This window comes from Sander lucioperca, chromosome 4 (genome assembly GCF_008315115.2).
Source record: "Sander lucioperca isolate FBNREF2018 chromosome 4, SLUC_FBN_1.2, whole genome shotgun sequence".
Taxonomy (NCBI): domain Eukaryota; kingdom Metazoa; phylum Chordata; class Actinopteri; order Perciformes; family Percidae; genus Sander; species Sander lucioperca.
In genome coordinates this window covers 16,777,941-16,794,186 of record NC_050176.1, presented here as the reverse complement: position 1 = coordinate 16,794,186, position 16,246 = coordinate 16,777,941, and the positions used below count along the sequence as shown (strand labels likewise).

The 16,246-nt window shown below is 40.7% G+C and overlaps 1 protein-coding gene across 5 annotated transcripts in view; it reads right to left on the bottom strand.

Moving 5' to 3' along the window:
• The window catches only part of LOC116042696 (extracellular serine/threonine protein kinase FAM20C-like), a 36,680-nt gene extending 29,223 nt beyond the window's left edge, over positions 1-7,457 (bottom strand). Inside the window, exons 1-7 of one of the 5 annotated variants that reach the window (XR_004103298.2) lie at positions 7,228-7,430; positions 6,220-6,773; positions 4,604-4,779; positions 1,163-1,241; positions 714-806; positions 392-507; positions 19-199 (exon numbers count right to left, since the gene is read on the bottom strand). Coding sequence is in view for 4 of the 5 variants with exons in the window: in XM_031289002.2 (XP_031144862.1) it covers positions 19-199; positions 392-507; positions 714-806; positions 1,163-1,241; positions 4,604-4,779; positions 6,220-6,734 (1,160 nt within the window). In the remaining variant the exon portion in view is untranslated. Of the gene's footprint in view, positions 1-18; positions 200-391; positions 508-713; positions 807-1,162; positions 1,242-4,603; positions 4,780-6,219; positions 6,774-7,223 lie in introns of all 5 variants that reach the window. The other 4 variants (XM_031289002.2, XM_031289000.2, XM_031289001.2 and 1 more) reach the window with 4 other exon arrangements.
• Between the last annotated feature and the right edge of the window lie 8,789 nt (positions 7,458-16,246).

The following is a 16,246-nucleotide window of genomic DNA, read 5'->3' as shown; positions in this document are numbered from 1 at the left end:
GAACCTACACCTACTAACTTTGCTAGCTTGCTGCGGCTGTAGGAGCGTCTCCAGGGGGATCTCCAGCTCCTGCGGACCGCCAGGGAGAGATCAGGCAGCATGACAGCCAAGGAGGCCTCGAGATCTCTGGGGCGGCCACACACAGCGTGCTCTGTTGAACAGTAGTAGGAGCACTGGCCGTAGAAACACACATTTCCCACTAGGGGGAGCCACAGGTGCACAGAGAGACGGAGGAGGGGATCGGTGGAAAAATTGGGATTAAAGAAGATGTGGGTGACCAGAGAGAATTAGAAGAAAGAAAGAACATTCAAAGAGAATCATAATCAGTTGAAATACAAGGGCTTTTTAAGCAGTGGAAATGAATAATGGAGGATTATGTGAGCGGTAGTACCGGGGGACGTAAAAAAGGTTCGGGCCAGCTTGCGGTCCGTGGTGACATCTTTGATCTCCTTGACCACATCCACCAGCCTCCCTACCACTGGTGGGATTCTCCTGTAACCCAAAACCCTGCAGAGAGAGTAAATAAAGTAGGGAGATGGAGACAAAGACAAGTGGGATAGATAGAGAGACAGACACACAGAAAGAGAAAACCAAAGAGGGAAGGGAGAAGAAAATAAAACTCTCTGTTACAAATCATGCATGCATTATCAGTCATTGTGCAAACTCTAGCAGTGTTGTGCTTTAGTTTCCTAGGGGGAAAAGAGACTTAGTACCTGTCAAGGTGAAAAGCTGCGATTTCTGCATTGTGTCTCTCAAAGTCTGAGAAGTAATAGAGGTCGGAATTGGTTTCTTCATCTCTCTCCTGCCTGCCAAGGAGGGGCAAAGTCAAACCGCAGCACATAATACATTCATTAACTACATATTTACATCAAGTAAAGCCTCTTTTATTTGCTCATTTGCAATCAATAAGCCCACTTGGGCTGTAGAGGTTTCTGTTCGCCATTAAATCTACCAACAACCCTTGAGAATATTAAATATTAGACATCGTCCTATATGTACTTAATCAATACATGTATCTGTTGTCTCTCTTTGCTTCATCTACAATTTACCCTGGTGATTTATTGGATTCATTTCAAGACAACTAAAAATATGTAATCTTTCTTAGATGTTATACATTCTCTGTAACAAGAGCAATGTGTTGGATTTGCCACTTGGGACTCACTTCATGGGTTTGAACATGGCTTGTCCATAGTTAGGAAATGACATCACCAGCTTCAGTTGCGTCCCCCCAGACTTCTGCACTGAAAAACAGTATTGAGAATGTTTCCATAGCAACAGAGCACACAGTGAACACACACGTACAACACAACCATGCTGTGACCTAACACATTGGCCATTAATAGGGCACACGCACACACACAAATGTAACAGAGAAAATATGTGCGTCATCACCAAGCTATAACACGGTTCAATCACTTTGTGGATCCACTCCACACCACCGTGTCATCTCTCTGACACACACATCCTTTTCTATATTCACTGGGGCATTGTATTAATCAAAGAAATGAACAGTGTTATATCTATGGTATTAATTGCATTCATTTCCATTTGTGCCACCAAGCCTTCAGTAGGTGTGATACACTATATTATTAGAATGTCTTTATTGTCATTGTGCTGGTGCATACAAATGTACAAGATAAATGAATAATAAAAAATAATAATAAAAAACAGTAAAGGAGTAAAAATCTGTTCATACACTCACATGCACACACTGTGACACACATACACGCATCCATTCACAGTATTTCTACTTATGCACCCATATGAGTAAGATATTACACAGAATAGTATTATATAATATATATATATATATATATATATATATATATATATATATATATATATATATATATATATATATATACACACACACACACACACAAAGGGATGGTATTGTAAGTATAAATATTGTGTATGGGGTGCAGTGCATTCAGTGCAAAGTTCAGTGTTGTGATGGCCTAAGGGGAGAAACTGTTGTTTGTCTTGTGGTGTGCACTTTGATGGACCTGTAGCACTTTCCTGAGGGCATAAGGGCAGATGTGTGTTGGTGATCGTCTGGGCTGTGTTGATGATTCTCTCTGGACAGCTTTCATGTCAGCCACAGAACTGTTGCCATATCACACCAGGATCCCATGGGTCAGGACACTCAATTGAGCAGATGTAGAAGGGCAATAGCAGCTTTAGTGGCAGGTTGACTTTCTGGATTGGCCTTAGGAAGTAAAGCCACTGTTGTGCCTTTTTTTCCATAGAGTTTATGTTGGTTTACCACGTCAGTGGGTGCCCAGAAGCATTACGAACAATAAGAGAAGGATGTACTTAGGATTGGGCATCGAGAACCGATTCCTACTTGGAATCGGTTCAAAAATTATGATTCCAGTAGAATCGTTTCTTTATTGGAATCGTTTGGAGGATTTGGTTTCAAATCTGATCATGGGTTCCAAATTTAACATGCGCAAGTTTTGGTTTCCGTAGCGGCCAGGCGCTTGTTGTGTTGCAGCCTTGGAGCACAGTAAGCGGCGCTCTAGTGTGGCTTTATTTTAAGTTGAAAAAGCCCTTCAAAACTGCAACCCACCATTGAATCAAAATTAAACTTTCCTCTTATTTGTGAAATAAGCATGTGACCCGTTTCAACTCCACCCCTCAAAGAATCGGAATCTATAAGAACTGGAATTGAAAGGAACAATCGCAATTGGAAAGATCCAAACGATGCCCAACCCTAGATGTACTGTATCTATGCTCCTGTATATCAGATCAATTTATATCTTCTTTTCCAATAAATCGCAAGTGTTGTTTTTCCTTTTTTGGACTTCTTTCAATGTCTTTATATCTGAGGAGTCAAGAAGACCAAGCCACAAAATCTTATCAAGCACTACTTTTTATGCACATGGTTACTGTACTTTGATTTTAGTCACTGTTACACTGGGCTTATAGTCACAAACCTAGTCTTCTCTGAAAGGTTACTCTGGAGTTTACGTCTGAGAAACTTCAGAAAGTCAGAATTAATATAAGTAATGGTGACCCAGATTTACATAATAGTATATGATTTAAAAAATGTTATGAGGACTTAACAATTCTATTGTTTTGTATGTGAAATAGCAATCCTAAAATTATTCACACAGATGGAATATAAGGCATTGTGCTTTCAAATAGTACTTAGTTTGACAAGGTTGAGTGAAGGTTCAGAATCAGAAACTGTTTATTGCCAAGTATGTTTTCACATACAAGGAATTTGACTTGCTAATGATTTGGTGTATACAAATAAACACAACCAACCACATGCCATCCCAAATAAGGTAACAAAAATCTGCCCTCCATGATGCACATATTTATGCTTGTTAAAGCAAGGCTATGTCTCTTTTGAAAGACGAAATAACACATTATTTCTCCCCTACAAATTAAAAGTTGAATTCGCATACACAAATTTTTAGGGGTCCAAGAAGTGCAGCTCGCTGCTGGAGACTCTTATTTATTTATATTTATTTAGACTATTTATTCTTCTTCTTGAACAGAAATCACCAAAATTAGCAGGTGGGATGCTAATTCCACACACTACTCATGCACATAAAACGACACTCATTGACCTAAAGATGGCGCTGTACCAATCAGGTTTATGTTTTCGCAATTATTGTAATTATTCTATTATAATAAATAGATAGATAGAATAGCTGTTAAACATTACTGAGTCAGTTTGCTGACCTTATGATTATTATCTACAGTACTGTGTGGTACTGTTACACTATGTTTTGACATTAATCCTTATCCAGTAACTTGCACTTGTGGCCACAGTTGCTGTTATTCAGATACACAGTTTCACTAAAAGTAAATGTATTAACTTTCTAACCCAAGCCTAATATCTAATCACTACACCTTAATTGCCCATTTTCCACTATGAGACCCAGGCAGCGTCCTCCCAAGTTTAACTAAACCATACCACACACACAAACATACTGAGAGGCAGCACACTCGGAGTGAAAAGAAGTTAGCGTGGAGAAAACAGCTTGATCGATTGATACTGATGTGTTTACTTCATGGTCATTGGCTCATATTTTTTTCCAATCCATCCATCCTCTGCTGAGCCTCCAAGGCCCTTCAAAGCTTCACTGTAGCTTTCATTTCAGGGGAACTTCAAAGTGAATCTACCTTTGAAAGTCTAACCCTAAACCTCAGGTGTTACACAATCACAACAACCCTCCTTTTTGTTTTCCCTCTCCTTTCCTGAAGCCCACCCACCTTTACCACCACAGGTTTTGGGTAGAATTAGTTTAGGCAATAATGATAGATCTACTCCGCAGATAGATCTACTTCTTAAGATAGCATGTTGTTCATGTGCCGGCTGCAGTCCTACACAAGTCGTTTACACACTGATCTATTCAAGATAATTGAGTGACCTTCTTAACTGCCTCAGTCAGATCCTTCTCTCCTCCACACGAAAAACAATCCGCTTTTTCACGTCTGACACCTACTCTGTCATACATGATCAATGTGTTGTTGGTGTCAGGATCTGTGCTGACACCAACAACACACTGATCACTAAAACTTTTGAACAAATACAAAAAGAAATATCACTAAACTGAAAACACAGCTCAGACGTTTTGTGTCACACCTGCGCTGACAATGCGGTGCGTGGCGAGCTGCTGGGTCAGCGCATCCATGTTGGGGTCACGATGGGGGTACAGCTGCCAGCGGGAGATGCCCAGGTGGAAACGCAGCCAAGGAGGATGGCTGTTACTGCTGCTGTTCCACTGGCCGTCCACGTAGTCTGCCTGGCTCGCACTCACCCTGGAAAGAGAAGGAGGGGAGAGAGAGTGATGGGGTGGGAGGTTGAGGAGGAAAAAGGGATATAGGAGAGTGTGTCAGCTTGGTGCTATCCTCTCTAAAAACAAGCACTTAGTTAAAGTGCTCATATTATGCTTTTTGGCTTTTTCCCTTTCCTTTATTGTGGAATATATCTTTTTTGTGCATGTTATAGGTTTACAAAGTGAAAAAGCCCAAAGTCCACCCCAAAGGGACTTACCATCTCCAACAGAAAACACTGTTCACAAACTGCTCCAAACAGCTCTATTGTAGTCCAGCCTTTACTTCCGTGATGAATGTGCGTCACTTTGTAACACACGTTATAATGCTCGCCTAGCTGCTAGCGTGGAACGCCCTCATACTCTGCTTCTGACTGACTAGTAGTCCTTACCTAGGTACTGAGCATGTGCGACTCCCAACAAAGATGGAACAGAAGTGAGATGCCTCACTCTGTAGCTAAAACAGAGAGCTCAACACACAGGGTGAAAAGAGGAGCTGCAGCAATGTGCAGTACAACAAAAATATGGTGTTTTTTGAAAATTAAGCCATGTAAACCTATTCTGATATAAACTCAAAATACAATTATGAACCTGAAAATGAACATTATATGAGCACTTTAATGATTAAGTCATGTATCAATGGGAAATCGCCTTCTAAAGCTTCTAAATGTGAAGCTTTTTTATGTCATTTAAAACTGAATCTCTTTAGGTTTTGGACTGTTGGTCATTTGAAGTTGCCATTTTAGATTCTTCCCTATTGTGATTGGAATTTTGGAATCTTACTATTTACACTATTTTTTACCCTTACAGATGGGAAATATAATTACTGAATGGAAAAAAACAATTGTTAGTTGCAGATATAATAAAAACTGAAAATGGCTGTAAAGACTACAGTATGGATCCAGTTGAGGAGGAGAATGCCACAGGAAAGACGCCACAAAAAAAATAAAAAGCATTCCAAGGAGGCCACTCATATTCCTCGTTGTGTCTGCAAAGGCTGTGCCGCCCATTTGCTCAGACTTTTGAAGACATTAACCGACAATATACAGTAGCTCTGTACGTATATCTGCAGAGACACCACAGAAACCTATAGCAGCAGCATTGTGAAAACAGCCTTGACAAGAGGAGATCATGTCTGCTCCCTGCAGTCTGACCCATCTGGTAAAAATCTTTTATGTAAAATACATGCATTTGTATTTCAGAGGAATATGCAACGAAACCAAGTATAATGTTATCAGATATTATCACAGAGCATACATACATTTAGCTTGTAGATTTAACTTGCTTTGGATTTGTGTTGTTTTTCCACCTAATATATTGTATGTCAAAATAAGTGTGTGTGTGTGTGTGTGTGTGTGTGTGTGTGTGTGTGTGTGTGTGTGTGTGTGTGTGATGTGAAGAGATGATGTCACGTAAAATCACTGACCACATCTGGGAGCTCTTCTCACTGGCCTTGGCCTTTGGTTGCACTTTCAACAGCCAGTCCTCCTCAGGGATAGGAGGGGCTGGCATATTGTAAAGAGGATGGTCAAACAGCGCCTCCAGCTTTGTCAGCCCCGACTCCACAGATTCAGCTCGGTTGGTGCCATAGCGACCCACATTGACTGGCATGTCCACTGAGGCATATTTGCTTTCTTTCACTGATATGCCCACGCCAGAAAGTGTTTGCACGTGACCTTTAGCATCCTTATTGGCATCTTTATTGGAAGAATCTCTTTGTGTGGTATCAGTTGGTGGCTCAGCTAAACCGCTGATCCCCACAGAGGTGTAGTTGGTGTGTGCCAGGTCTCTCAGGATGTGTGTCCTGGGTGGCAGTGGGGGGTCACAGGACTGGTGGTAAATAGGAAGAGAGACAAGCGCCAGGAGGAGGTGGAGGGAAATGGTGATGAAGGCCAAGGACAGACAGATTGTCCTGGAGCGACAGCGCATATGCAACATCATCCTCCTGAGAACAGGGTGAACACTGGAGGGAAAGAGAGCCAAAGTAAATGTGGTGTAAAAGATTTTTAAAAACGTGTTATATGAGAAAAGCCATATGCTGTAGACACCATATGGCTTTTCTCATATACTCACACGTACTCATATACTCATACTTTCTCATATACTCATATATACTCATGTACTCATATATACTTTCTCATATACTCATATACAGTACACTTTCTCATATACATATATACTTTCTCATATACACTCATATTTTCTAATCTACACTGTAGAACATTAAAAACAAATTAAAGTAACAGCATCAACAAAGCTGTAGCCGACAATGAAGAACATGGCCTTGATAAAGGCATCAAGTAAGCTTTCAACACTGTAATTAAAAAAGTAAAAGTCGGTCTGCTCCTACTTGTTCCCATTCTCAAATGACCTCACTGAAATCACTGCACAAATCCTCTTACATATGAAGAGAGGCAAAAGGCAACTTACTTACAGCTTATTTTCTTTTAAGATGCTTTCTGTTACCCCGTTGCTGCTGCAGCTGCTGTTGTTGTTTCCCAGTGGAATAAGACAGGACTCTATCCAGTATCCAGTCAGCCTTTACCCAGTTGTTTGTATGTTTCTCTACTTCTGCTACCAGGCTCAGTCAGGAAGGGAGGGATGCCAGGTTAAAGTGATCTGGACACGGATCAATGTGTTTACTCTCCATGTGAAAGTTTTTTTTCTGCCAGTTTATTTGTCTTGTGTGTCCTTTTTGTCATTGCATTAGATCTTTTAAAATTCTACCCAACTCCACAACTTAATTTGTACAAAGGTCATTTGAGAAAACTTAGAATCTTAGAAAACACTATCTTAGAAAAAAAATACTACTGTACATCTTACATGTAAATGTGTATTTGATGCTAAACAGGCGCGATTGGCATGGCAATTTGCCTGATTTAAAATGACAGCCAGAACTGTGTTAAACCATTCAGTTAGGAGCTACTTTATCCACAAACTTAAACGTGCAATGGATACAGATGGCAAAATGATCTATACTCTGCATTACTGCAGATGGTTTGACAAAATGATGTTTCTGTGACATGGACACTTGGCTACTATATGAGTACGAGTTTAATAAGTTCTGCTTCTGCCTCTATGGGCAGAAAATCACTGGAGCTGAAATCTTCACTTTCTGTTGCATTTCCTCAGACAGGTTACTTCAAAGTTTTGGTTTGGTCTGGTAAATTCTGTACAACATTTCGGCTTTGACACACAGTTTCCTGTGAGCAACCAAATAAAGACAAACAGAAAGGCAGAGAGGGAACCTTAAATCAGTCTGTTATTGGGAAATGTATGGCATTTGCATAAATAGTAAATGATCTGCAGTCTGTGAGAGTGACTTCATAACCAGGCAGTGGGCGAGACTGATGTTTCATATTCTGTGTGTGCGGTGTTTGACTTTGATTCAGGCACCTCAGACCTCATGGAGAGCCCAGCAGGATACACAGTTTCTGTGAAGTATTGCTCTTTAAAGTCTGCGTGTGTGTACCTACAGTACTGTAGGCTTTATGAGTGTGTTCACGCAGAGCAATTCACGAGAAAGATCTGAGAGAGTGTAATCAAAATGCATGTGTCATAAGCAAAGAAAAGCATCACCTTCCTTAAAAATGATAGTCTGACTTATTTAAAGGTCCTATGACATGCTGCTTTTTGGATGCTTTTATATAGACCTTAGTGGTCCCCTAATACTGTATCTGAAGTCTCTTTCCCGAAATTCAGCCTTGGTGCAGAATTACAGCCACTAGAGCCAGTCCCACAATAAGCTTTCCTTAGGATGTGCCATTTCTGTGTCTGTAGCTTTAAATGCTATTGAGGAGGAGAGAGGGGGGGCAAGGTGGAGGGTGGGGGTGTGGCCTTGACCAACTGCCATGCTTCGCTTGTTTTCAAGCCATGATGTCTCTCTCTTTCTCATGGGCGGGCTAAATTCTCTGGGCGGGCAAAGCAGAGAAAGGGGAGGTAACCTTTCCCCTTATGACGTCATAAAGGGAAGATTCCAGATCGGCCCATCTGAGCTTTCATTTTCTCAAAGCCAGAGCAGGATACCCAGGGCTCGGTTTACACCTATCGCCATTTCTAGCCACTGGGGGACCATAGGCAGGCTGGGGGAATGCATATTAATGTTACAAAACCTCATAAAGTGAAATTTTCATGCCATGGGACCTTTAATTATGGCAGCATCCTTGTTCAGCATAGTGGCTTGTGGAACTCGTTTATTTTTTAACCAAGGTTGTCAGCACCATTTAGAATATGTGCACCTTAATTCTAAAGGTGCACATATTCTGTGACCCTCTGAGCCATTACTTAGGTATAATTAATGTTTCTTTCTCCTTTCTCACTTTAGTTAGTAAATTCTAAGGGTGAAGAAAAATCTTTTCAATGATGTCTTCAGCCCTTGGCGACGTGATAAGAGAAATCAAACAGCATCACCACTGACATCTCTACCATCCCTCCAATGTTTTGACGTGTTTGTCTTCAGCTACCAGCCCTCTGGGCCTTTTGGTTTTGCTAAGTGTCTTATTTTTGTCTAATGCACTCTCTCTGTCTGTGTCCCTCACTGATTTATTATAAACAATCCATTTTAAGCTTGACTCACACATCACACAACACTCATCTTTCATCTCCTTCTGCCTCTTTATTCTCACTTCATTTCACCACCCTCCTCCATTTTCTCAGAACTTATGGCCCCCCTTTTTATCTCAGTCTGGAAGTGAGATAATGAAACACAGCTACTGATGGTGGAAATGAGAGTTGCCTCACACACACACACTTGCAGAAAGACACACAAACACATTCATATTAATATTAGATTGTTTCTCATGTCTCGATAAAAAAAGAAAGCCCAGGAGCGATGGTCAGATGAAAAATTAATCCCGTTCTCTTTTACTGTCCTTTTGCCCGACACTCTCGTCTCTTGCTCTACTCCTCTCTAACTCTCTGTATCCTTGAGTGACTGTTCTGTGAAATTCCAATCTCTAAACTCCAAAAAAAAACCTTTCTCTCTATCCCTAAGTGTCTTTTTTAAGAACCAGCTATTGAATTCTGTTAGTTGTCAGTCATTACATTTTCAACCCCAGATGCCTTCTCTCTTTTACCTACTGTGATACACACACACATACACACGGAGGCTCCGACCCTCCACCAATCATTGCAGGAGGGTAAGGAGGTTGCTAAGATACAGCACTGAGCTTTTCCAACACAGAGATGCTTTGATTGAGAACACAGTGTGACAGCCGAAAACTGTGTTTGAAGTTCAACTTCAACAATTAAAGTTCTAATCGATTAGTATTTCCACATTAATAAAATACCAGTTTTCTACTACCTGTTGTTGCTGTCCTAGCAGCCACCACTAGTTCATTTTTGGACCTAAAAAAGTTTATATATTTTCTTACAAAGTAATAATTACACTGTTCTATTATACGTTGTTTTGTATTTTCGTTGCAACAACTGAAAACCGGTAACATGCCGATCGCCCATGTGGGATTTGTTGAGGGGAGAGAGAGTGATGGGGTGGGAGGTTGAGGAGGAAAAAGGGGTATAGGAGAGTGTGTCAGCTTGGTGCTATCCTCTCTAAAAACAAGCACTTAGTTAAAGTGCTCATATTATGCTTTTTGGCTTTTGCCCTTTCCTTTATTGTGTTATATATCTTTTTTGTGCATGTTATAGGTTTACAAAGTGAAAAAGCCCAAAGTCCACCCCAAAGGGACTTACCATCTCCAACAGAAAACACTGTTCACAAACTGCTCCAAACAGCTCTATTGTAGTCCAGCCTTTACTTCAGAGACAAACGTGGTCACTTTGTAACACACATTATAATGCTCGCCTAGCTGCTAGCGTGGCACGCCCTCATACTCTGCTTCTGACTGGCTTGTAGTGCTGACCTATAGCCTAGAAATCTAGACACACCCTAGCAGCAGCAAATGTAATTTGCAGCCAGGGTCACTCTAGCAACTCTCCATTGGCTTGCGAGCTCGAAAAACCAAACTCTGGTCAGGCCAATCACATTGGCCCTTATTTATGAAACATGCATACAACCTAAAATAGACGTAGGACGGGCATATGCCGATTCCTGCGCAAAGCAAGGCATTTATCAATTTGAACGTGAGCGTAGGTTGCGATAAAATCTCACGTCTGGTCTGAACTCGTGTACGCAAGTTTTCGAGTCAGTGTGGATTTGCGGTGCAGCATATAATCAGTTTAACAGGAGAAGGAGAAGTCATCAGTTGATCACTTATCAGCAATGGCAGATCTGGCTCTTTTAGAAGACCTCTATTCGCCGGTACAACAGTGCACACGTACGCACACGGGCCACGGTGGAGCGCTCCATCGGATTGATTAAGGGCAGATGGTTCTGTCTTGCATCAGCGGGGGGACCCTTACACGGCAGAAAAAGTCTGCAACATTGTTTTAGGCTGTGGGGTTCTGCACAACATCGTGCAGGAAAACAGGGTGCCATAAATGTAGTGCTGGAGCCAGATGACCAGATGTCCAGAGAGCAGTGTCCAGCACAGCCCCAACTGGGGGCTATACGAAGGAGACAGGATATTATTCCTCGCTTTTAAAAGGTATAGTGTTATGTTTGGCAATGATATTCAATACAGGAAACATGAAAATGCACAACATTTTTATTTTCGTTTCTCTTTTAAAGTGTCGTTAATGGCCACAAGTGAACGATTTATTTCTGCCATTGACCGACATATTTCGGCTTGTTTTTCCAGCCCCTCTGCTGTCAGGAGACAGGGTCGGGGTGGTGGTCCAGCATGGGGGGGTGGAGGACACGCGCTCTGCCTCACAGCTCACGGTTGCCTGGCTCTGACTCATGAAAAAAACACGAGTAAAATAAAAGACACTGCATAAACTCCGCTAATGTGTGTTTATTTAAATATAGGTAGGTGTAGGCCTAAGAGATTGCAACATATGCCTGTATATTACTATTAGGACTATAGCATACATATGTCAAGGATGTATAAATTAAATAAACTTCAGCTGGAGTCCGATTTACCACAGCAACACTGTTCACTGCATCAGTGATCTCTTTCCATTCCGCATTCTTTCTACAGCCTTTAATAACAGTTTTCAGGCTGAAAAAACTACACACGTTAGTGCAAATGAACCTGAGACATTAGGGTTTCAATCTCCACCTCTGAAAAGTGCCGCTTCTCAGCCGGATTACGTCTCGCCATGTCGTAAACTGTAGGGGCGAGGCCTCAAAACTGAGAATATATTATATATATATGATATTTAAATTACGATCGTTTCTAGCCGCTACATTTATCAGTGCACCGCCATTGTTACGCTCTGATTGGTGTGATTCGAACGTTTCATGAATCATACGTGAAGCCTGTCGTAAGATGATTTCTGCACTCATATCTGCACTGGTTTCTACATTAGGTTGATAAATGAGGGCCATTGTGTATAGAGTCGGTGGGCGGGCTTAACATAATGATGGCAGAGTTGCGACGGTTCCGCGTGAATTCCCTGCTACTTGAAGATGGCTGCTGTTGCTGCTGCTGGCGAATAGCGGCCTTTCGAATTGGCTTTGGTCGTGACTCTGGAAGACTTGGAGTTAAGCTTTTCTTTGAGAAAAGAACAAAAAACGGCACTGAAGTCATACGGCAAACGTTTAATCTATCAACTAGCATTGCTCTGGTTGGTTGTAGCGCTATCCTATTGCGTGCATAGGGAATTTGAAAGACAACCATTTTATCCCGCCCCTCGGATTGAGCCCTGCCAATGGTGAGTTTCCAGAGCCAACATCTTAATGTGGGTCTGGCTTGTCAGGCTAGCTGACGTAGCTACTGCGCATGTGCGACTCCCAACAAAGATGGAACAGAAGTGAGATGCCTCACTCTGTATCTAAAACAGAAAGCTCAACACACAGGGTGAAAAGAAATATGGTGTTTTTTGAAAATTAAACCATGTAAACCTATTGTGATATAACCTCTAAATACAATTATGAACATGAAAATGAGCATAATATGAGCACTTTAACCCTCTGAGGACGAAAGACGCACCGGCGCGTCCAAACGATGTTTGACAAAACTCCTACTCAAAAAGCGATATTACAAAATACAATTATGAACCTGAAAATGAGCATAATATGAGCATTTTAATATGTTCCTCTTGTGGTAATGTGTCCCTAACTTCACTGAAAGTTTGTGCGAGCCTAATGTAGGATAGTGTGCCTTCCTTTGTGCCCTGGGCAGAGCATTTCAGTGTTGAGAAGTGCGAACCAGCAGAGACTTTAGTGTGACTCTGTGGCTCTTTGTATTAATATTTAACAACGTCAAGGAGACACAGGGAGAGGGAGGAGATATATAAAGAGCGTCTGAGATGAATAATGAATGAGATGCATCACAGGGTGGAGTCATGTTTACTGACACAAGACCCACCGGATTAATCACTGCAGGGTGATTAGAATAACTGCAAAATGTGCAGGCTCCTCCACATAAAAGTAAGCCAACCAGGTGAATCTGGGTGAAAGTTATCAGTGTATTATACTGGAAGAAATCCACAAAAATCCAGATGTATCCCGGTCAAATCAATTTCAGTCACTAAGGGTAGATGTTTATGGGGTGGAGAAATGCCAAAGACTTGTAAGCCAATTGTTCTCAAACCTGGACTGTTTCTCAATAGCAAAATACCATTAATGGATTTTGTTGTTCTCCTTTTAAGAACTCTCTGGCAACATCACAAGGACAGACAGAGCACAGTGTTTACAGAAAGCTTTCAAATGAATCATTACTTACTTATAGTAAAGTATAGTATTTTTTCAAACAAAGACCACTGAGACAGTATGTACTAAAATAAAGATACTAAAAGCTAAAAAAAAAAATAGTATGGCGTGCAGAATAGATAACAACAACTCATGAACAGCTCGGGCAGGGGCGATTCTAGGATCAGATCTTTAGGGAGGCTCAGCCCCTAATGAGAATGGGACCTACTAAATCAGTAATTTCATTATCTGATCAACTCTGAGCTAGCTACTGAACAACAACGTCAGCTAACGTTTTTTTATGCTATTAACACTACGATGGAGTCACAGTAATAACTACCAATTTGACACAGTGTTCTAACATTCAGCAATTTGAGTTGCTTACGTTTCAAGTTGGGTTCTAATCTGCACCACGAAATGACCAACTTCTTCTCTGGGGACTACCAACGTTAAACTTCACAACTGCACTCCTGCTCTCCCTCTGACAGATTAAAGAGAGACTCAGCCAAAGGCGGGAGTCTGGCACAACCTCCTCCGATTTGCCAAAACCACGTTTCTGTTAAAGGTAATTGTTTGTCCTCCGTCACTAACAGACAAGTTCACAAACTCTCGCTTAAGCTCTTAAATTGATTTTTTTTTTTTAAAAAGTGTTTTATTATTAAAAGGGTCTAAAATCGCCCATGAGCTCGGGTCCTTTGGGCTCAGAGTAGGTACAGTCGTGAAAAAATTAGGACACCCATGCTAAAATTGACTAAAAAGAAGAATAAAAAAATCATCTTTTGCAAATTGATCTTAATGCCTTAATTAAAATAATTAAATTAAATTAATTAAAATAGCCCCACATCATCACATACCCTTCGCCATACCTAGAGATTGGCATGGGGTACTTTCCATAAAATCACCTATCAATGCAAATCAAACCAGCTATTAGGCTAACTGAAATAAAACCATGCCAATCTCTAGGTATGGCGAAGGGTATGTGATGATGTGGGGCTATTTTAATAACAAAGGCCAAGGGAACTTTATCAGGATGCATAGTATCCTGGATCCATGAAATAACTGGCCTTTAAAAATAAAAATCTGTCTGCCTCTATGGGAATTTAACATAGGGGTGTACTTACTTATGCACCCTGTATTTTTTTTTTAATTAAGGCATTAAGATCAATTTCCAAAAGATGATTTTTTTTATTCCTCTTTTTAGTCAACTTTAGCATGGGTGTCCTAATTTTTTCACATGACTGTAGTTTACTGCATTCATGCAGTGTCCCTGATTGAAGACCATAAGCAGAGGATTATGATTCATTGTTTAAGTTTTGACAAATATGGAGTTCAAAACATATCTCCACAAAAAATAAAATCGGCATCTTCAACTCAAATGTCAAATCAGTTTTATTTTACGGGGTAGACACACGGAGAAGCACAGAAGCAACAAGAAATAAACTTCAAACCTTAAAGCAGATGCTTCCAAAACATCCTGGGAATCTACTGGCCAAAGGCAATAACTAAAGAAGAGCCCTTGCAAATCACTAAACAAGAACCATTTGAAACACAAATCAAACACAGGAAATAGGGCTGGATTGGGCACACCCGGAGGAAACCACCCTCCAGCACAACCAGACAGACCTTAAGGCTCCTGCACACTGCCTGCATGGCGTTTCTGTTGCATGTCTGTTGCGTGGCGGCACCGTGGAGTTTTCTGTCTTTGCACACCAGAAACGTGTCTGACGCGGCGCTGCTGCTAGCCTTGTCTGTACACATGTATGTTTCCCATTGATAACATGAAATACCATGTTAAACATAAATATTAGTGCTGTCAGTTAAACAATTTTTTTAACGGCGTTAACGCAAACCCATTTTAACGGCGTAATTATTTTTATCGCGAGATTAACGTTCTTTTTGGCATAGCAAACGTTGTAGTTTTTTTCACATGCTGTTGCAACAACTAGTAACGTTAGAAAAACTACAACACCACACCGGATCTAGCTAGACCGGAAACAAAACAACAGGCACGCCAAACACACTTGTTTGGGCTTGCGAGCCGGTCAAAGAGTAGTAGGCTAACGTTACGTTTTGAGTGGATGGCGAGCGTGAGATGCCGAAATGGATGCCAATAAGATTCTGAATGGAAAGTTTACTTTTAAAAAGTTGCCAAATGGTTCCATTGACAAGACCAAAGTGATCTGTGTGTTTTGTCGTTGTGAACTGAGCTATCATCGCAGCACGTCCAGTCTGAAATACCACTTGATACCAAGCACACAGCTGATGAGAATTCTCCGCCCCCTCTTCAAAGCCAGGCGACGAAAGCACAAAGCAAGCCGATCCACTTTTCCATGTTGATAAGAGCATTAAAATGAGAAAAAATAATTGGACAAAAAGAAATCTAGGGACATTTAGAATAGATACAAATGTGCGATTAATTGCGATTAAATGTGAGTTAACTTTGTCATTAATGCGATTAATCGCGATTAAATATTTTAATCGTTTGACAGCACTAATAAATATATACTGATTTGATTACAGCAAAGACAACGTCGGCAGTATAGCAAAATAGGCTACATAATATTTCGTTCTGTATTGATAGGTGCAATATTTGAAAATCGATAATTATTTATTTTTTATTACATTTATATCTGCATTTATGTCAAAACCTAGAGACTTTCAAACATCAAAATGTCATTTATTAAATGTATTTGTGTCAAAATGTGAAATGTGAAATGTCAAAATTTCATATAAACATCTTTTCGTATTCTATTTTGCC